This window comes from Gymnogyps californianus, chromosome 9 (genome assembly GCF_018139145.2).
Source record: "Gymnogyps californianus isolate 813 chromosome 9, ASM1813914v2, whole genome shotgun sequence".
NCBI lineage: Eukaryota > Metazoa > Chordata > Aves > Accipitriformes > Cathartidae > Gymnogyps > Gymnogyps californianus.
In genome coordinates this window covers 12,012,635-12,034,039 of record NC_059479.1, presented here as the reverse complement: position 1 = coordinate 12,034,039, position 21,405 = coordinate 12,012,635, and the positions used below count along the sequence as shown (strand labels likewise).

The 21,405-nt window shown below is 47.1% G+C and overlaps 1 protein-coding gene across 5 annotated transcripts; it reads left to right on the top strand.

Moving 5' to 3' along the window:
- The first annotated feature begins 4,576 nt into the window (after window positions 1-4,576).
- PRPS1 (phosphoribosyl pyrophosphate synthetase 1) lies at window positions 4,577-21,077 on the top strand. 5 transcript variants are annotated; one of them, XM_050901758.1, is made up of 7 exons: window positions 4,577-4,784; window positions 13,300-13,483; window positions 13,826-13,924; window positions 15,716-15,840; window positions 17,577-17,750; window positions 18,456-18,615; window positions 20,688-21,077. In XM_050901758.1, exons 1-7 carry the CDS (start codon window positions 4,663-4,665, stop codon window positions 20,778-20,780), a joined length of 957 nt encoding a protein of 318 aa, XP_050757715.1. In that variant the 5' UTR covers window positions 4,577-4,662; the 3' UTR covers window positions 20,781-21,077. The 5 variants fall into 5 exon arrangements, with proteins under 5 accessions (XP_050757715.1, XP_050757714.1, XP_050757717.1 ...); XM_050901757.1 differs by lacking the exon at window positions 4,577-4,784 and adding an exon at window positions 10,223-10,445; XM_050901760.1 differs by lacking the exon at window positions 4,577-4,784 and adding an exon at window positions 10,223-10,445 and having other exon boundaries at window positions 13,300-13,492.
- The last annotated feature ends 328 nt before the right edge of the window (window positions 21,078-21,405 follow it).

The following is a 21,405-nucleotide window of genomic DNA, read 5'->3' as shown; positions in this document are numbered from 1 at the left end:
AATTCAGATTTCAGTCCATGGTGGGCAAAGCCTGTTATAATGCTGAAGGCCGACAGGGAGCCGTGTTTTTCTTTTCCCCATGAATTATCTATTATGAAACTCTGAGTTTCTTCGCGCTCTCTGTTATGTCTATATCATTCCTCCATAAATCTCTCAGTCTAATACAGAGGAAAATTTTTTTATTGTCTGTATATAGTATATATAAATAAAAAATATATAAATTATATATATACACAAATTTATGTCTTGTTTTACAAACAAGAAAGATTAAATATATTAATCTTAATATCCAAACTAGCATTTGTGTCTTTTTTTAAGAACTTTGTGGAAATGTGGCTATTCTTAGCTGTACAAAACACTGTTCATAAGCAAAACCCCCTATTTTTGTTGCTATAGAAATGCACGAATCTCCGTACTGGAAGGGCACAGCTTAAGGACTCCACAATGTTGCTGGACTCCACAGCAGTTAAGTACCAGGCTATGAAGGAAGCCATGAAGCAGCAAAAATGCAGGTTTGAAATGAACTGTTTGACTTGGCACGGTTTTGTGTTGTTAATGGGCGTTTTGGCTTAATTCCCCTTCGGGAGGGGAACACCTCCAGCAGCACTCACCCCTTCACTGCTGGCTCTGGGCACTGCATCTGTGCAGGGCAAAGTGTGGTCCTCCTGGTGCCCGCAGGACACCCTCCTGCCCCTAAAGCAGGGGAGAGCCAGGACATGCTTTAAATCCCCTCTGTTAGCAAACTCCTGCCTGATCCCTTTCAGATGAGCCAAGCTGAGCACCCACTGAGCAGCTCCAGTGCATGTTTTCAGCCAAGTCACAGCCTCTGCCTGGCATTTGCTCTTCTGCCTGGGAAGAGGTGACGGCATGCGACCTGCCATCGGTGGCCTAATGGTTCTGCTGCCCTGTGGGACTGTGGGACGGCTCTGGTGTGTCTGCAGGGGAAAGCCCAGCAAAAGCATAATGCCAGACCCGGGGGAGAAATCTGAGCAAGGCAAACAGTTTCCTAGCTACAGATGACGTTTCCAATATCCCGTTCCCTCTGGGGACAGGTTTTGCCTGGCACAATGAACTGCTCTCTGTTTATCAGGGCGGAAGGCATTGATGTGTGCCTTCTATGTATGTGCTCCAAAGCCTCCAGGAACTATAAAAGCCAAGTCTCATAAAGATCCAACACAAAAAAACTTAGGAACTGGGTCATTCTCTGTACGGGGGTTGAATGTGTTGTCTAAAGCAAAGGCAGCAGCAGTCGAGACTCACACACGTTCTCTGTGCCTCCAGGATCGTTATTTTAATCTGCATCACACCATTTCCCATGCTGAACTAACTAACGATGACACTGAATGGGACAAAACCCACCTATTTATAAAGCTGGGTATGGATCAAAAAAATGGAAAAGCCAAGGTGTTTTCTAACAACACCCAGAGCCTGAAAATATTATTGGCAGCAGGCAGTTTAATCAGCAATTTCAGGGTCGATGCTTAGTACCATCTAGTGGCAATCAGCACCCCATCAGAAAGGAATTATTTCTTCACAGCACACTGTTATTATTTGTACAGCGGTGGCGATAGGTGCTCCAGGATCCATCAAATGTTCCTGTGTGAGGGGAGGAGCTATATTGGTACATACCCGAGAAGGATGATGAAGCCCTGCCTTTATTATTGCTGTACTTGTCTTTTAGGTGCTGTCCCTGTGGCCTCACTCGGTTGGGCGCTTGTAAATACTCTTAAAGGAAATGATCCAGGTAAAATGTTCTTGTTAATGTTTTTGAATAACAGATTTTTCAAAGAACTGCATCTCAGTTACACAGCACAGAGAATTAAAAGTAAATATTTTTTTTTCCAAATCTAGTTCCCAGTTCACTGTCCATCTAGTTTTTCTACCTGCAGAATGCCTTGTTCTCATTTAGCATCAGCATCTCTTCAGATCAAAGCCACTGTCTCCCAGCAAGTTAAAGCAAAGTATACGGTTCTCGGAAAAGGACAATATTGTTTTGCAGGTGTGTGTGCATAACGATAAATCAATTTTTCTCCATCCCCTCCCACCAGAGCAATCTGCCTGAGCATGGCAGGTTGTGTTCACCTGCACTTTAGCACCCTCTTAGAGCAGCGCCAGCAGTAACTGCCCTTCTCATACTGCCTTCGCTCTGAGTTTTTTGCTGTAGCATAATGGCGCAGATTTCCTCCAGGGCCTTCATGGCTCCCGTGAGCATTGCTCAGCCACAACATGCATTCGTGACCATCTGATGTCATTGCACTCCCATAGTCTGCTCCCTCCCTTAATCTTCTCTAAATTATGTCCACTCCCAAGGAGTCCTCACCAGGGCTCTATCAGTGACAATGGATAGAAAAGGAACAAAAATTGGGCCATCGCTGGTCCCTCTAATACACATGAGAAAAACAGAAGACCTAGCTTTCAGGGGTTAAAGTGTCAAAAGCAGGAGCTCGAAAATTAGCAGACCTCAAGCAGTAGTCCCAAGATAGGTTTGGATAAAATTGCTTGTGTCTCTGTGGACTTTGCTGGTCATTGTCAGCTGGAGACAACAACTGGGCACCATGGTTTAAAGCACTTTGAACTCTAATCCCCGCAACGTAGTGGCCACATTCTCCTGTCAGGATTTCCATCCTCTCCAAGGTCCTGGCAACACTACACAGGAATCGCAGCAGCCCCAGATACAACAGCGGAGCAAGCTGAATAGCTGGGACCCACTGCTGCTTTCATCACACCCAAGGGAGCTGACAGTTAAATAGAAATGAGTAATGTCTAAATTTTATCCTCATTTAATGCACAGTGTCTGGATTCCTGTGTAAAACATCCTAACAAATTCCTCACGTAGGCAGACACGGTGGAGCTGGCTGGGACACCCATGGCTTTAATTGGACACAAGAGAAGTCTGCTAGGGAAGACAGGCATCTCAGCTTATTTACATTGCCCAACCTTACTTAGTATATATGAAAACAGTCTGCACACATGATAGGAAACTTTTCCAAAGGTTTTTGTGTCAGGCTATGTAATTCCATGTCAGGGCACGAGCAGACGAGGAACCTGCCCATGCCTCATCCCACTGCAGCCACTGCACAACCTTCCAATCCAGCTGAGATGGTGCCCCTTGCTGTCACCTGCCGCCCAGATACAGAGTGAACAGGGAGGGTGTTTTCTGCAGCTGGACTATAAAGTCATTAAAACGCAAACATGCTGTGTTCAAAGTGGCAGAAATCCCAGTGCTGCCTCTCTGAGGTTTGTTGCACATGCCGAGGGCTGGGGAGAGAGACGAAAGGGTGGGGGACATGCATCGTTTCTACACACATGGTCCAGGATACTTTATAACGCTCCACTAAATCCCACTTTTGTAAAGCACCTTGGAAATACTCCTGAATCTAATGAATATTCATCTCTTGCTAGAGCAACAGGACTCCATCCTCATACTTTTAACTGGGCTCCTTAGAAAGGCACAGTAAAAATGCTGAGTAGAAAGATCAGGAACACAAAGGGACCGGTCAGGATCCTTTGAAGAGCTTTTCATCCCTAAGTCTGCATTGTTTCTAGTGGTGACTTGAAAATACCATTTATTTCCCAAAGTTTTCTCCTTTTCCTGACAAATGGTGTGCTTTTTCCCGGTGGATGTGCTCTGGTTCAGCTATGTCCTGTGTACCTCTGGTAGCGTTTACAGTGCTACAGGTGAGCTTCATTCCTAAATACAACTGATCGGACCCAGTGGTATACCTGTGATAAAGGGATCTCCTCTACAAAGGAAAGAATAGGGGGTTCTTGTAGAGTCAATAAAAATTCGAAACGAGACGGTTCTTACTGCATCCGAGTGGCTTGGAGCAGCAGAGAGAGGATTTATCTAAAAATAATCCCCGTGAAACAAGTAATAGAGGCAGAGACACAGGCAGAAAATGAGCAGCCACTAGAACTGCTCCCAGAAGCGATGGCTGATGTTTCTGCTCCCACACAGAAAAGCCTCAGGTCTGTGAAACGTTCGGTGACACTCAGGGGAGGGGACTGAGATACAGAAGGTGCTAACACTGGAGATGCAGCCCTTCTCGGAATTCCCACCCCTTTTCAGCCACCCACTGCTCTTTGGCCTCAACTTCACCTCGGCCTCCCCTTTTCTTTCGGTCTCCCAACCTTCTCCAGCTTCCCACCCCTTTTTGGCCTCTACTTTTCCTCTGGCCTCCGCGGCCACCCTGACCAATCGCAGGCCAGGCGGTCAGGCGATGACCAATCGCAGGCCAGGCGACGACCAATCGGAGGCCTCCTCCTGCCCTGCGCCTCACCCCCCGGAGCGGCTAGCGAGCAGCCGCGCACGCCTCCCTCCTCCCCCCACCAGGGGCCGTTGTTGAGGCGGTCGGCGGGGCAGGAGGGAGCCCTCCGAGCCACGCCCACCACCCTTCACGCCGTTGCGGGGGCAGGCAGGGCCCCGCCCCTGGCCGCCACAGAGCCAATGGGAAGCGCGCCGAGGCGGGGCCTTGGGGGCGAGGAGTCTATAAAGGGCCCGCGCGGCGGGCGGGAAGGGGTAAAATGGCGGCGTAGGTGGGTGTCGGCGTGGTCCCTGCTCACGGTGCCACGTCCCCGCGCAGGAGGCGGGTGGATCCCCGTGCGGCAGCCGGTTGCGGTGCGAGGCGGAGCGAGCAGGAGGAGAGCGCCGCAGCCGCCATCATGCCCAACATCAAGATCTTCATCGGGAGCTTGCACCAGGACCTGTCCCAGAAGATCGCCGACCGCCTCGGCCTGGAGCTGGGCAAGGTGGTCACGAAGAAGTTCAGCAACCAGGAGACATGGTGAGGCGGGGTAGGGCCGCACTACAGCTCCCAGCGCAACAGCCTGCAGCAGTCCCAATGACAGTCAGACCCAGGAAATAGATTTAAGGACCTCCAGTTTGGAGAGGAATTGGGAAAGACCAACACCCTTCGAGGCCATGCCTACAGCTTTCCCAATGGGTTTCTGCAAGTGCAGCTGGACACCAATGAGCTCCTGACTATCCTGAGGCAGTGTGTGGTGAGCCCTGACGTCCGGGACTGCAAACCCTACATCTCCCAGCTGGCTGAGTACAAGCAAGAGCTCACCCTCAAGTTCAAGGAGTTTCGGGCATCCTGCCGCTGCGTGGCAGCTGTCGACAAGAGTCCAATTCACATGCTCTCCGCCATCACGAGCAGCTTCCAGGTGCTAAGCAGCCTCATCGAGACGTTTGTGAGGCTGGTGTACGTCATGTGCTCGGAGTCCCAGTGCCACGAGCTGCTGATTCCTTTTTGGCCTCCCACCGCTTGTTGGTCTCGCACCGCTTTTTGGCCTCTACTTCCCTTTCGGCCTCCAACCTTTTTTTGTCCTCCCACTCCTTTTTGACCTCACACCCCTTTTTCGCATCCACTTTCCTTTCAGCTTCCTTCCCCTCTTCAGCCTCTACTTTCAGCCTCTCAACCCTTCTCCGCCTCTAGTTTTCTTTCTGCCTCCCACCCCCTTTTGGCCTCCACGTTTTTTCCGGCTTCTACTTTTCTTTCAGCCACCAAGGCAAACGGCAGAGCCTTGTGCTATTCCTAACAGAACTGGCTGCGAGGCAGTGCAGTCACAAGGCAAGAGAAAGAAAAAACTACCCTCAGCCAAAGGCTCTCTGCATTAAAATGTGTCCTTGATTAAGTGGCTGGTGGTAATTGAGTGGCAATTGTATGAAGGAATGTGCCAAGAGAGGGACAAGGGCTATTTGTCTTGATTGACATCACCATGAAATTTGATGGTGTTAATGCACTGCTTAAAACTTCCTGGAAAATATATTCTCAGGCCATGAAACACAAAGGTATTTCTGATTAAATGCATCTCCATAGAATCAGATAAATAAAAAGGACTTTTTGCTATTCCTGTGCTTTCAGGTTCTCCTTAGTTGGACAGTAATTTACTTCACAATTTCCAAAACATGAGGGAACACAGCAGCTCAGGCTATGAGCTTGTTCTTTCTGCTACCAAAAGCAAATCGTGCTTGTCTGCATTGTAAACCACAGGAAAGTTAAATAAAATTCTTTAGGTTGGAAGTAGATAATTTATTATATTTTGCTTTCAGATTGAAGCAGGCCAACTGGAATTAGGTGCTTTAATTCTGAATAAGGGTGTCCACACAAGAGCTGATCTACTCCAATGCACTTTCACATCCAAATGTCACTTAGGCTGTAATCATTTTTCTGAGCATCCTTTGACCGACAACCTGACTCACAGGCCAGTGGTTTTCAACCACACAGTCTCTCCCTGTGGCCCTTTTAGGCCAAGAACCAGATAAACATCTCCCTCTAAAGCTGGTTCTCCTTGTCCCTTCTTCAGTTAATGGCAATGCAAGCTGCTAATAGACAAGCTGTGGCTGAGGAACCTCATGCACAAGCTTTTTGGCTTTAAGACTTTGGTGCATTAAGAGCTTCTCCTCAATCAAATCTCTGAGATTACCCTGTTCTAAGAGCTTTTCTAGCAATAGTGATAAATCATTAAGGTAGGTGGACTTTTGTCCTCATAACCAAAGTGCTGTCTAACCTACAAAGACATTGTGGTAGCTGAAACACTGAAGAGCAGCAGGGACTCTTCTTAGATGGCACTCATGGCCATTTAACGCTGCTGTGAGCAGTGCAAGGCAGCAAGACGACGCAGAGCTGGAGAAACTATGAGCAGCCACAGCGCCCAGTCCCTGGCTCTATTTGCCTTGGAGGAAAAGAAGGTATCATCCACCAGCAGCTCCGCAAAATCTTCCCTCCTGGGGGGCAGCTTCCACCGGCTCACTAGGGCTCCTGAAAGCACGCTTGGCCTCTAGCTCAGAAAGGCAAAAAAAAAGCCTTCGATTTTACACATGAAAGGTTGCCAGTCCCTGGTTTACAGAATTAAGGATCTAATTTCATCTTTTGTCAGATTTTTCACTCCTGCAAATCCCATCTCCGTAATTGCAGGAGGAAACTGATAAGACATGCTACTTCAAAAGTCCTGTGTAGGGGAAACTCAGACTTCATCAATGAGAGGCATGATTCACAAGTTTTGATATACATTCTGCTGCCTTCAGCCTCAGGTTCCCAGTGCCTGTTTCATGAATAAACTGGGAGGGGACAGGGATGTTGGGGCACAGAAGACACTCATTCTGCATTCAAGAGTAGCGGGAAAAGAAATGGAATTTAAACCACGACTGAAGCAAAGGGTTCAAAACCAGAAACAAGTATTTTGGGGACTGTAAAGAAGTTACCCATCTTCCAAATTCTTCAAACTGCAATAGCAGCAACAAACCTTCTGTAGTCTGTGTTTTGCAGGGAGGAGAGGCCTTGAAGTTATTTTTAGACTTTCAGCTTTATCACTGAAAAATATGTACAGAACAGCCATTGCAAACTTGCAATTATCCCAAACTATCATTTGAAAAAAATGTTGTGAACTGTGAAAGGCCCACATTAGAATGCCAGCAAAATTGCCGGATTTTTGTAGGTGTCCTCCAGACAAAGGTACAGGAGTCATTAGTAGAGAATGATTACAGTGATGTGGATTTTACACAAGAATGTGGCTGCTAGAAGTTCGGGAGGTATCCACAAATCCTGTCACTTGAACCACCAGGTAGCCATCTGACAGTGAAGTTTTCTTCTGTGTTAATAAGATGAGCAATCTTTAGCAACAAATTAGAAGCAAAGGGCTGTATTCTTCCTTTCCCATTCCTTGGATTTGCTGTATGTCACAGCATTTCACAAGCTGCTACAGTTACACCAAAAAAATTGAAATTACCATATATTGATATTCCAGTTCCCATCAATGCTAAGTATGGCAATTAATATCTATTTTAATCCAGATGAATTCCAAGTTTAATGACACCCTACAAAGCATTATAGAAAACCTCCTCAAAGTACGATTTTATAATCATTAGTTTACTGGCCTTTGGGGATAGTGACAGCAGCGTTTTGGTCCAGGATGGTTGCAACACAAAATAAAGACAATGTGGCCAGCCGGTGCGAATTGCAGACAAGTTCTTCTGGTTGAATTCTCAAGGACTCAAAGCAGTAACTTACCAATGCAAAATTCATTGCAGAAGTTTGTTATCTATGAGACAGTCAAGTAAAACGAGTAGGAATTACATGACTGCACGCAAATTTTGAAGAAGCTGTTTGTGGCTTATTTTGTATATTTAAAAACCTTTAAACACAATGTTTATTTTTGCAAAAGCTAAATTAACCTGCATAATGTAATCACATACAGGCTGAAAGTTCACAGGAGACTAATTACAGAATTAGGTACGAAACCCTGATTATAAATGTAAAGAAGCCTGTCAGAAATTAAACAGCCTGCTAAAACAGTACCCACATGGGTTTTAACAATGATCCAGAAGACAGAAAAAAACACCTCTGTATTTGCAATTCAGAGTATCCACCGCAATTATGATTTTTTTAATCTCAAAACGTGGCCAAAGGCTATTTCCAACAGAAAAATAAATAGCAGAAAGTATTGCTGCCAATTCTGAGGACAAGTGCAGAAAATGTTGATTACAGCTATCATGGTATCTTTTCTCATTCAGTTTGCAGTGAGACCAGTCAAACTGGGTATATATGCAAGAAGTCAATGCTTCGCACATAAAGCCTGCTACCATCATTTCACTTTTGGAATGAGATCAATTCACAATTCAGCCAAAGGAAAAGAGACTGAGCACAGCATACTTGAAGGAAAGGGCAAAGAAAATCAATTATTAGTATTTTTGTAGACTAGAAGTTTGCAAGACAAAAAAGCAAAAGGTTTATCTTCAAGCAAAGAGAATAAGCACTATCCTTCAAAAATTAAAAACTTGCTCCAACTTGATAATGTCAACACATGGTCCCACCCAGCCTTTGAAGCTCATAGCCAGGGACTGGTCCCAACCGCTGGGCACAGCACTGAGCGGCTGGGCTGGGCACAGCTGATCAGGCAGCAGAGCTCCCGTTTCCCGTGCTGTCCTTGACTCTGCGCAGCCTTCAGCTGAGGCGCCTGGGCTTCTGTTTGTGCTGGAAAAGCCACAATTTCTCTTCATGAGAACCTATTCGCTGTGAAAATCACAGAGATGTGAAATGGTGGGTGCCCAGCCCGTGCTGCTGCCGCTGCAGGGCATTGCCGTGCCTGGGGCTCCGCAGGCCGTCACCCTACAACTCGAGGCTTTGCCCAGAGGTACCTACAGCACAGTGTGAGCCAGGGGGAGCCGCACAGCATGTGGCTGCGGCTGCGATGCTGCAGCACCCTGAGTCACTCGCGCCAGTGCAACGGGCAGTGTCCAGTGGCATGGCGAGGTGATGGCTGTGCAGCCCTACCTGACACACGGCGGGGTGACCCCTGTGCCGCACTACACAGGGTGCAGCAGCCTGGCGAGGTGGCGCCTGCACAGGCTGTCTCAGGGGTACAGTGCCTGGCAAGGTGACGCCTGTACAGTGTGACACGGCGGTGCAGCAGCTGGGCAAGGTGACGCCCGTACAGCGTGCCACTGGGGTACTGCATTACGCCGCTGTACTGCAGCCCGGCGAGGTGACGCCTGCTTGGCGCAGGGCAGGCCCTGGCAGCCCGCGGCTGCGGAGGAAGGAGGCAGCGGGCGCAGGCACACCGGCATGCTGAGGTAACCCCCGCCCCGCCGCCGCGGGGCTCCTCACCCGCCGGGGTCGGAGGCCGGCGGGGTACGCGGGCACGGCGCCCTGCGGCGGGTGCGGGGCCATATTCTCTCCCCCCCCCCCCCCCGCCTCTCCCCGGGGCCTCCCCTGAGCGAGGGGAGCCACCATGGCCGCCGGGGGGGGTCGACTGCCAATCACGCGACAAACGAACCCAGTCCCGTCCGTCCGTCCGTCCCCCAGGCCACGTGGGGCAGGGCCGTCGGCCAGCTCCGGCCGCGGCCACTCTCACCAATCGCAGGCCAGGCGGTCAGGCGATGACCAATCGCAGGCCAGGCGACGACCAATCGGAGGCCTCCTCCTGCCCTGCGCCTCACCCCCCGGAGCGGCTAGCGAGCAGCCGCGCACGCCTCCCTCCTCCCCCCCACCAGGGGCCGTTGTTGAGGCGGTCGGCGGGGCAGGAGGGAGCCCTCCGAGCCACGCCCACCACCCTTCACGCCGTTGCGGGGGCAGGCAGGGCCCCGCCCCTGGCCGCCACAGAGCCAATGGGAAGCGCGCCGAGGCGGGGCCTTGGGGGCGAGGAGTCTATAAAGGGCCCGCGCGGCGGGCGGGAAGGGGTAAAATGGCGGCGTAGGTGGGTGTCGGCGTGGTCCCTGCTCACGGTGCCGCGTCCCCGCGCAGGAGGCGGGTGGATCCCCGTGCGGCAGCCGGTTGCGGTGCGAGGCGGAGCGAGCAGGAGGAGAGCGCCGCAGCCGCCATCATGCCCAACATCAAGATCTTCAGTGGGAGCTCGCACCAGGACCTGTCCCAGAAGATCGCCGACCGCCTCGGCCTGGAGCTGGGCAAGGTGGTCACGAAGAAGTTCAGCAACCAGGAGACATGGTGAGGCGGGGTAGGGCCGCACTACAGCTCCCGGCGGGCCGCGGGGCGCTGCCGCGCTGGGATCTGCACAGCCGCTGCGCAGGGGCTGCTGGGATTTGTAGTGAGGGCCGCGGAGTGGGCCCTGCGCCCGGGCCCGGCCCGGGGGGAGCGGCGGCTCGACGGAGGCCGCGCTCGGAGACCTCCACTGAGCGCGGAGCACGCCTGCCTGGGCCCTGCTGTGCCGGAGACCTCCAGGGCATCCTGCCCTTCCCCTGCGAGCAGCCGCCGGGCCGCGGCCAGGTCCCCCGTGGGCGTCCTTCAGCCAAGGGGCCGCCGTGCAGCGCCGCTGGCTCCTCTTGAGCAGTTCCCCGCCCAGAGCCCCTTTTTGTGGAGCAACGCATGGGGCGGCATGGTGATCGTGCCGCTGGGCCGGCGTTTACCGAATGCTGGGTGAGAGGGAGCGGAAGCAACCGGCCCGGTAAAGCGTGGCACCCCAGGGAGCGGTGGAGCCCTGGGAGGGGTGGGCTCTCATATGGGGAGAGGCCGGGGCTGTGGTGCTCCCTGGAGAGCTCCCGGCGGCGGTGAGCCATGTGCTGGGCGGCTGCACGGCCACGGCAATGCCTCTAGCGGCCTCCGCTGAAAAGCGTCTGTCTCCCGTGCGGGCTGTGCCACAGTGCGCTGGCCTTCGACAGGCGGTTTTAATGCTTTCACCGCACCTTGCGGGGTGCGGTGCTCCCACACGTGGAGGAAAGGGTTTGTGTCACCCGGCCGCTATGACAGAGGTTGGAGCAGCAGAATTCACCAGCCGGACCTTGCCCCTACCACCCCAAAAGCTAGGAGCTGATGGGAATGCACCTCCCAAGGTTTCACCTGTGTTGATTAGCCTCTTCCGTGCGTAGTCTAGACTGTGATGAGTTGAGACTGTGGTGACTTGAGGCTTGACAGTTTTGTGCTTAGGGTATACCTGGTGCCTTTAAACTACTCTGAAGAGCATCAGAGTCTTAAAGGTATTGATAAAATTATTCAGGAAAGATAAGAGGCTGACACCACCTTGCAGCCCATGATGCAGTTGCAGTCATGCAGTCTGTGTTCCCCCCAAGCTCTGAAACCTAAGATTTGTTTTGTTTTCTGTCTCTATGCTTTATAAGTCTTGCTGCCATCCTACTTGAAGAAGCTAAAAGAAAGGAGAGGCAAAAATTATTCAGAGCTCTTAAAGCTTGGTTTAGAGAAGTACACTAAGCATGTAGACACCGCACAGTAAAATACAAAGAACCTCGAATGATTGCTCCGACCCACTCCTTTCTTCTGGAGGCAGTAATTTTTTCCGGGAGAATCCAGGACGTACGCATGATGTAGAATATTACGTTTCTATTGCATGGGTGTTGATTGTAACTGAAAACTTCAGAGGTAGTACAAAGAGTTTTAGAGGAGAGTTGTAAAAAGTCTGATTTACAGCCATTGCCATTGCACTGTTCTCATTGCTCTGTAACAACTGCTCTTATCCATCCAGTTGGCTAGCCAGCAGGTTCTTATGTCAACAGGTAATGTGACTTTAAGACCTAATAGATGTCTTATTTACCTTAATAAACTGACAGCAGATGATTCCCAGAGAAAGTAAGATTGTTTTAACAGAATAGTTCATTGATGTTTTTGTACAATAAATGTCTTGAATCAGCTTAATATTAAACTGATAGTAAGTACAGTTGGAGATGACACTTGTATGTTAACTACTGTCAATTCAGACATTTACCTAGCAGAAAGTTCTCATGCTGGCTGAAATTCTTCATGAGAGACTGGTGTATGCTGCAAGTCAGTGTGCAGTAAAGATGATAGCAGTTTGCTGATGGATATTGATCAGTAAGACTATAAATACCTAGCTGTTATCAAAAACATGTTGAAGAGGGGAGGAAGATCAAAGAATGAAATATTAAAATTAGAAATCTACCCTAAGGTACTCTATGAATGAAGCCATTAGGAGTGGGTTGGGTGATTGTCTGTCTACTTGTTCCTAGAATTTGATGTGGCAGCAGTCTGCAGAGTGGGTAAGCATCTCCAGTGCAAGAAGAAGGAAACAGTGGAAGAGCTTTGTCCTCAGTAGACTGACTTCTGGTTACTTCCAAATCTGTGGCAGCCTTCTCTAAACTGAAATGTTGGAAGTACTCAGTAGTCAATACATTCCTATGAAAGGCCTTATGCAGCATTGCCCTGTATGAAACCTCAAACCTAGGACTGTTGCTTTCTTCCCAGCTCTCCCTCTGGTGCAGGTGTCTTGATACATGCACTGAAGCTGGCAGTTTGCTGCTGGCAAACAGGACCTTTGGCTTGTATTCAGTCCCTTCATCAGCAGGGATTAGTGTGCATTACATCCAGGAGGAAATTAACCCCAAAAGCCTTTCCAAAGTGAAATGCTGGAGGGCTTCTCTGTTCAAGCCAGTGAATAGCTGTTATGACTCTAAATCTAATAATCGTCTGCAGCATAGCTTCTGGTAGAAGTTTGGCTCAGCTTTCTGTGCTGACTGGCCGTCATCCTTGCTTCCTTTGTACACTGCTGCTTTTAGCTGAGGTGGTTGTACATCTGATTCAGGAGGAACAAGGCCTGTTCTGGGGTGTTTTCATGCTCAGCTTGTGTTGAGATCGAGAGTTCACACTGAGTGTTTTTAGCCTTACTGACTGAACCATTAGATTTGATCAGTGAGCAATGTAAAATAGTTACTGAGCAAATAAGCGACAGTGTTCCTGCTCAACACCCTTGATGATATGACACTAACCCACAGACCCTTGGGAATGCAACCCCTTGGTTGCTCTGCAGGCGTATGTAATGGCTGTGTTTTAATTTGTATTTGGATACAATTCTCCTTTCCTCATCTGTTCCCAGTGTGGAAATAGGCGAGAGTGTACGTGGGGAGGATGTCTACATTGTGCAGAGTGGCTGTGGTGAAATCAATGACAATCTGATGGAGCTCCTTATCATGATAAATGCCTGTAAGATTGCCTCAGCCAGCAGAGTCACAGCTGTCATACCCTGCTTCCCTTATGCTCGGCAGGACAAAAAGGACAAGGTAAGGGATGCGGTAAAGATTTCTGCTGGGAAGATGAATGCACATCTTGAAAGTCCTGACTGCTGGATAGGGATTAGGTGAAGTTGAATATGTAGAGGAGGAGATAAAACTTATTTTAATTTCTTTAAACCTTAGGTCATCGGACTGCAAATTCATCTTTTCATAAAGATCTAGTTCTTCTTGAAAATACACCAAGCTGTAATCACCAGTTGATGAAAAGATGCAATGTTAATGAGTACTCCTTTTAGTAACTGCTTGTGAATCATTGCTGAGAAGTGGAAGACTGACATCTTGATGAAAGAGTTGAACTTGTCTTAAATACTGTTTTTTTTCCTGTACTAGAGTCGAGCTCCGATCTCTGCCAAACTGGTTGCAAACATGCTGTCTGTGGCAGGTGCAGATCATATAATCACCATGGACCTGCATGCATCTCAGATTCAGGTAGGAGCTAAAATCAGGGAAGTACTTACCTGCTCCAATCTGAGCTTCTTTACTGCCTTGCAGGCTTTCCAGTGATCTGCTTTTTTTGGACATAGTGGTGATCAGGACTTGGGAATATGGGACTGAAAGGGACTTGTAGAATCAGTCAGAAGAGGATGGGGGGATGGGTCACAGGTTCATCTGTAAATGAAATTATAGCTATTCTTGATCAGACTAAGCTTATTGAGTCCTGTGTAAATGAATGTTGGGCTAGTAAATGATCCGTGCAACTTTATTGCCACACAGTGACACTGTGTATTCTTAACTGGTCCTTTGAGGAATTTGAGATGAAGAATGGCTTTATCAAGAGTGTTCTTAAATATTGAGTAGAGCTTTCTGATATTTACTGAATTGTCAGGGAGAAGTGAGCAGTGCTCTGTTTGACACAGTGGCTGGTAATACTGCTGCCCTGAGGTTAGCTCTGCCTCCAGGTGTACTGGCACAGCTGTTTGTGAGGGTTCAGTTGACCAGGACAGTGATCTGATAGCTTGCTGCTGACAAGATAGGCTATCCCACTTATATCCACTCAGTGCCACCCTTCCACATAAGTTGTCTTTGGTTCTCTCCCAAGCTGCTGGTGAATTGAAAATTATTCATGGGTATTCCTGGCTTAGTGAATAGAACAGTCTTACAGAGCAAGTGAAATCTTGACCAGAGCTGTGTAAGAGAAATGGCAAGAGTGTATACCAGGGACAGGAGGGACAGCAAGCTTATCAGTCTTGTTTCTTTCCACCTTGAGCAAGGGGGAGGATATCTCTTGTATTGCTGCAAACACTTTGAATCCAGAAGGGTAAGATATCTACTGCCTGGTGAAGAAGGTGGGCTGGCTGTCATTTTAACAGTTGAAAATGCAGCCATTCACACTTCAGTATAATTTCTTCCAGTATAATTTGCCCAGAAATACTTTGTCTCAGATGGAAAAAATCTATGGGGACACAGCTGAGAAGACTTTCAGAAAGATCATGAAACAAAAGAACAGAGCCCAAGGGGGTATGCCTCTTCCCTAAGAGCCTTGGAGTTATGATGTGTGCCACAGGGTTGACCTTTCACCAGCAGCAATGGTGAGATTCAGTTGAATAATTGAGTTTGTGTGTATAAGTTTCCAGCATCTGGCTGGTTTCAGCCTGGTTCTTGTAGTTGCTGGGTTGCTGAGTGCAGAAGGAATGATGGTAGGAAGGATCTGTTACCCCTATACCTTGAAGCATTCCTCTAGAGTAGCTGCCGCCACTCTCCTGCCTATTACTCCCTGTCCAGGATTAACTTCTGGCTTTTAGTGACCTTTGAGGTTTACCTGGAGGAGTCTGCTGGGTCAATGTTAAGTTGTGGAACCAGCTGCATTAGTTTAAAAACAAATGTTACTCAAACCTTTTTCATAGGTTTCCTGTAGATGCAAACAGTGTAGGTAATGAGCTTTAAAGATTGACTTTGTAAACAGGCAGCTAGCTGCTCTGAAAATGAGTGTGTTTGATGCTGGTTTTCTGCACCCCCTTAGGATAGAACTAGTTCCATGTTGTGAAGGTGTCAGATGTAAAGTGTTATTTACGCTGCTAAACTATTTCTGGCTCTGAAGACTTCTTACATTACTATTCTGTGTATCCCAAAGGCTACTACCCTTGCATTAAGGGAAGTAGAAAGGAAAGCTGAAGGGTGTGGAAAGGCGGTGGCTGCATGCCTGATCATATAGAAGGCTTCTTCCAACTGTTTTTGGAATGTGACCTTCAGCTACATCTGTTCCTGTCATCTTCCTTGCAGGGTTTTTTTGATATCCCTGTTGATAACTTATATGCTGAGCCTGCTGTACTGAAATGGATCAAAGAAAATATTGCAGAGTGGAAGAACTGCACCATTGTTTCACCAGATGCTGGTGGAGCCAAGAGGTAAGCTGTCAGACAGCTAGCTTGAGGTGCTTCTATATCTACTTGAATTCCTGAGAGTGCTTGTGACCTTATTCTTAAGACACATGTTCTCTCTGCCAGCCTGCCTTCTGTAAGACAGTCTGTGGCAGCTAGTGAAGAGTGGTCAGATATTCTTCCTAGGGAACGTTTAGAAGGTTTTTTGGGCTACATGGAGAATTAAATAGCTTCTAGAATCGCAGCTGCATAGGTAGGAATTAAACTGAAACAATTTTTTGTAGAAGGGTAATTATGCAGGTTGAAGGAAGGAATGGTGTAGCTCATACCCCTATGCCAAGACAAGGTTACTGCTGCTGGTTAATGATACGTTTTTATCCAGGCTGTTTTCTTTGCAGCATTAAGCTTAGTCTATTGAGGCATTTTCTTACTTTATTATGCTTGATTTGAATGTCTGGGACTTAAGCCTGCTGCTACTCTTCCTCTTCCCTGTGAGCAAGGAAGATAGACGGTTCCTTTCCAAAAAGCAGCAGCATATGTTACAGTACATTTCTACTTTGATAGTCTGACAATCTCCCATCTTTCTGCAGATGAACATGCCAGTTTGTGAGCAGTTCAGAATGTTCTCAGGTGCTTATTAGGAGAAGCTAGGCTGTTCCTTGATGCTTCTCTATAAGGGCTACATGTGAACAGCAAAGGGGAGCAGATGTATTCTTTAATCCAGGACTGTCACACCAAAATGTTGGTGCATGCTGACCTGATTCACATACTTCAGAGTGTTTTAAGCTATCCGTTACAAACAGCGAAGAGATACTACTGCTGTAGGTCGCTGTATGTCTTCCTGTAGCTTTGTTATGGCCCATGTATTGGACAAGACCTTTTGTATATTCAGCTACTTCTGTAGCTTGTTGTATAATGCAGTGTATGAAATGCCAAGTCAGCCAGCTATAATCTGACTCCCGAAAAAACCTTCAAAAGCCACTTAAACTGAAATGTGTCAGTCTTAGCTGGTGCAGTATTTTATGGAGATAACTGCAGAACTAAATACTTGAGTAAACAGTTTAGTTTAACAATCTTGTGTAGGACTCCCAGGGTGATGAGTCTGATCTACTGAGGCTAGGAGTCTACTCAAGCGTAGAATTTCTTAGGGGCATGTGTATTTTGTTCCTTCTCACTCTTAATGCTTTTAAACTCTTTACTATTCATCAATATCAATATATAAATTTTAGGTCCTTCTAGTAAGGTTGTTCTGTGGTCACTTTAACCAAAGTAAATGTGAGGTGGTGGACTTGCATTTCTTGGATGTGTACTGCCACTGTCCTTGTGCCAACACTTGTATGCATGACAATTGAATGCTTATATGAGTGCAAGTAAATCCCTGTTGTAGCACAACTTAAGCCTTTCCAGTGTAGTGTTATAAAGATGACAACTTCGCAAGCATTCTGATCACTTCAGGTTTGCCAAACTTGCTGGTTAAGGTTTGTTTTGAGCTTTACATGCAAATTAATTTACAGTGGTCAGGATGAAAGACTTTTATCTTAATCTAGTTGCTGTCATTGGGAGAGATTAGATCAGAGATTGCAGTTTAACTGCTTGAAGGGAAACTAAGGTGGCAGAGTCTTCTATTAATTGCTTGGGAGTAGTAACAGATGTGGTGACAGCTTCTCTTACTGCAGTGGCAGTTTGTGCTTAGTAGTTTTAACAGAGATTTGATTGAAGCTGTTGTGTGGAGTTAAGTGTTGTTTGGAAACTTCTCTCTTCAGAGTGACCTCCATTGCAGATCGATTGAATGTAGACTTTGCCCTCATTCACAAGGAGCGCAAGAAGGCCAATGAAGTGGATCGCATGGTGCTGGTGGGTGATGTGAAAGACAGAGTGGCCATTCTGGTAGATGATATGGCAGACACATGTGGTACCATCTGTCATGCTGCAGACAAGTGAGTAGGGCTGACTGATTCTTTCCTAAATCAGAAACCTATTGTTAGTGAATGCCTGTGTAATGAGTTAAGCAGATTATTTGCATGTCAAGTTTCACAAAGTAACATACAGTTTCTTGATTATCTATCTCATGTCATACAAAATAAGTAAAAAGCCTAGTTAAAGTTCTCACAGTGGGAATAGCTAGAAGACCATAGTGTCTTTTTTATTTGAAAAATGCTTGTGTTGAAAGTATGTCTTCCACTAGACCATCACTGACTATGCTAGGTAGAACAAAGTGCTGTCTGGTCCATCAGCTTAAGGTCATACATCTGAATTTCTATTAGTAGTAAGCTTTTGAAGCTTTGATATCTTCCAAGCCTTCTGCACTGGAAATGCCAGCATAGGCAACACTCAGTATTAACTATCTGCTACCTTGTGTTGGCAAAAATCATGGAAGGTGATTTGTATGATCTAGTCCAAATGTCCCAGGGCTAAGAACAATATTTTTTTCAATTTATACTTTGCTTGTGGTGGATTTTATGGTACTTGTTAAACTGTTTTCTTCCCCCAAATCAATAGTGGGCTGGAGGGGGGAATCAAAGGTAGCCTGTCCCCTAAGCATATGGTATTGTCTCCTTTCATGCTTACCATGTGCCCTGCACTAATGTCAGTTTAACACTTGCTAAGAATTTCTCATTCTTGCCCTTTTTCCCCCCTTGTAGGCTTGTGTCAGCTGGAGCCACCAAAGTTTATGCCATCTTAACTCACGGGATCTTTTCTGGGCCAGCAATTTCTCGGATCAATAATGCCTGTTTTGAGGCAGTTGTAGTCACAAACACAATACCCCAGGAGGACAAGATGAAGCAGTGCCCTAAAATCCAGGTGAGCATCTACTTTCTCTTCTGTCACTCCTGGGGGGTGGTAGCACTTGTCTGTCCTCCTGTTGGTGGGAAAACCCCATAATATTGTCTAGGGCTTACAGCAGTTTCACTGGTACTGGAATCAGTGGCAGTGTTGACTAGTTCTCTTGTTCCTATTGCTGTGGGATAACAGACACGTTACGCTGATAAAATGCAGCTTCTAATCCTCCTCACCTTAAACAGTTCATTTAAGTAAATTTTTTTCAGCGCTTGTTTTACCTAGATCAGATCACTGATCCAATGGGGCCATGATGTAAGCAAGCAGTTGTATCTGTACACTTTGGAGGAGTGATATGCTGATGACATGTAATACTGAAGCAGAAGTAGATAGGAACTTCTGAAGTTGGTAATGCCAGCTTCAGTTGTGTATCTATCACCTAATGCCCAGCCCTTTAAGCAGAGTGTCACTTCCTTTTCTGAAGCAAAGTAAGCCTGGTCTGGGGAAGGTGTATGCTTCATGTCTGGTCATAACAGCAGTGCAGGTGAGCTGGAGAGGGAGTGCAGTCTTTTCCCACAGACACATCTTGCTGGTTTGACTAAGAGCAGTTGATACAGCTCCACAGTACAATGTTCAGATACTTGCCAAAGATAAACAAAAACACTTTGCCATCCATATGAAAGCTAAAAGCTGGTCTCTTGATGCTCACTGTCTTGGGTTTTCCATTTAGGAGAAGTACTGTGGCATTTTGTTTCCCAAGCTGAGGCTGACTTTCCTAGAAGAAAAATATTGGCTGTACAACTTGAGCTAGGCAGAACTTGAGGATTTCCTGTGTTAACAGACAGCTGGAAGTTGTAGCTTTACCTGAGCATTCAGGCATAATAGGTCCATCGGAAGCTTCAGGTACTGCTATAGCATACATACAGCCAAGGACATCCTGAATACTAGCTTCACAGCACAGATATATAGGGCACAGGCATTTGGAGAAGTTCTGGAAAGTGAATGGCACTGCTAAGACTCAGCCAGTACTGTGTTGTAAGTGTAGCAGGTTCCCCAGTACTGGGGTTCTGGTGAAAAGGAAGCTCAACTGGTTGAAGCTGCAGTGAATTTTAAGCTGCTTTTGGAAGTAAGTTATAAGCTGATTGCAAACTGCTATTTGGTTGCATTTTTTTTCAACACTAACTTCTGGATGATGTTCCTACAACTGAGCACATCTAAAAGATGTCTGATGCTTCAGCTTCTTTCCAAGCTCCACACTACAGTTAATGTAGGCAAAATGTAAATAGCCGTAGCCAAAGATTGCAGTGGAGTAGTTTTTCAGGCTCTCACTTAACACCTCACTCTCTTACACTAACATCTGATGTTCAGTGTTGAGAATACAGAACTAAAGGATTTGTCATAAGTCTCGTGCTCTGTCTGCTCTGCAGCTCTTAAGTTTTTTTTTCTTTCCTTCCTTAGGAGGCAAACTATCCAGAAGAAGGAAAATGTTAAATATGGATTTCACTTAGCTTCCTTAATGCACCATCAACATGGTGCTTCTTACTGAGACTACATATACTGAAATGCTTTAGCTGCTGGGGTTCAGAGGTCGAGTTTTACTGAGACTTGATTTTCCCTCCTGTTAGCTGGATTACCCCGCCAGGTGGAGCCAGCACAGTGACTGGGAGCTGAGCTGCAGCACAGTAGCTTCATCTTTTTTAGACTGCTGGCAGTGATGGTAAAGCCTCATGACTCAAGGGACGCGATCTGGTCTTGATTTAGACTCCCCTAACTTCTCTGCAACCTACACAAAGTGAATAAGATAGTCTTAGGGTAAACAGACTGAGCTTAGGGAGTCTCAGCAAAGAAAAGTGACAGTAGACTGTCATCCTGACAAAGATCAACAGTGAAATAATTCTTGTAGTGCTATATGTAGAATATCTTCAGAATTATATGTAATTAAGTCCCAATCCTGTGTAGAAGTCATTTGTCTGCATCTGGCATGTTATAAATTTGGGTGATTAGTTTAGTCTTTAAGTTCTTCCTAACTTACCAGCTGTTCTTCCAGGCTTGATGTCTTTTCTCAGTGACGCTGATGCATCTTTCTTCCCCTCCAGGTGATTGACATCTCAATGATCCTTGCGGAGGCCATCAGGAGGACTCATAATGGGGAATCTGTCTCCTACCTATTCAGCCATGTCCCTTTATAACAACAGATGCCAGCTGCTGCTTGTATGGCTTTTTTTAAAACCAAAAGTTGTTCAGCTTGTTGTAAAGTTCAGTAGAAGACTCTGCTTGTTCCAGTGCAGTTCTCCACAGCTCCTCCTGCTTAAGTCAGGCTTACTGGCTCTGATCCCAACACTGGGAGGCTGGGGGGGGAAGCTCATCTCTGTAACACTCCAACTCCACCAGCAACCCTGTGCATTGGGGCTCATCAGTAGTATTGACTCAATTCTGCAGATCTGTGGAGAGCGGGACTGACACATGGTTAATTGCCACAATTATTTTGGGGGCGGGGGGGGAGAGGGTTTGTCTGTGGGCAGGGTTAGATGATCTGGCATGCACACCCTAAATTGTTTGGGAAGTAGAGCTCCCTAGGACACGTTGATCTGGATCTACAGCAAGAGCCCGAGAGACTGCTGGCTGTCTTACCACTCTATACCTGACAGAAGCCCTTGAAGAGCGATGGGGAAGGCTTGTATCTTGGCCAAGCTTGACCCTAGGTGAAGCCCTGGGGGACACCTGGGAGGTGGTTCTGCTACAGCTTCGTCCCATGAAAGGAGATCAATGAGCTTGCAAACTTGCATTCATCTTAATTATTGATGAAATTAAATG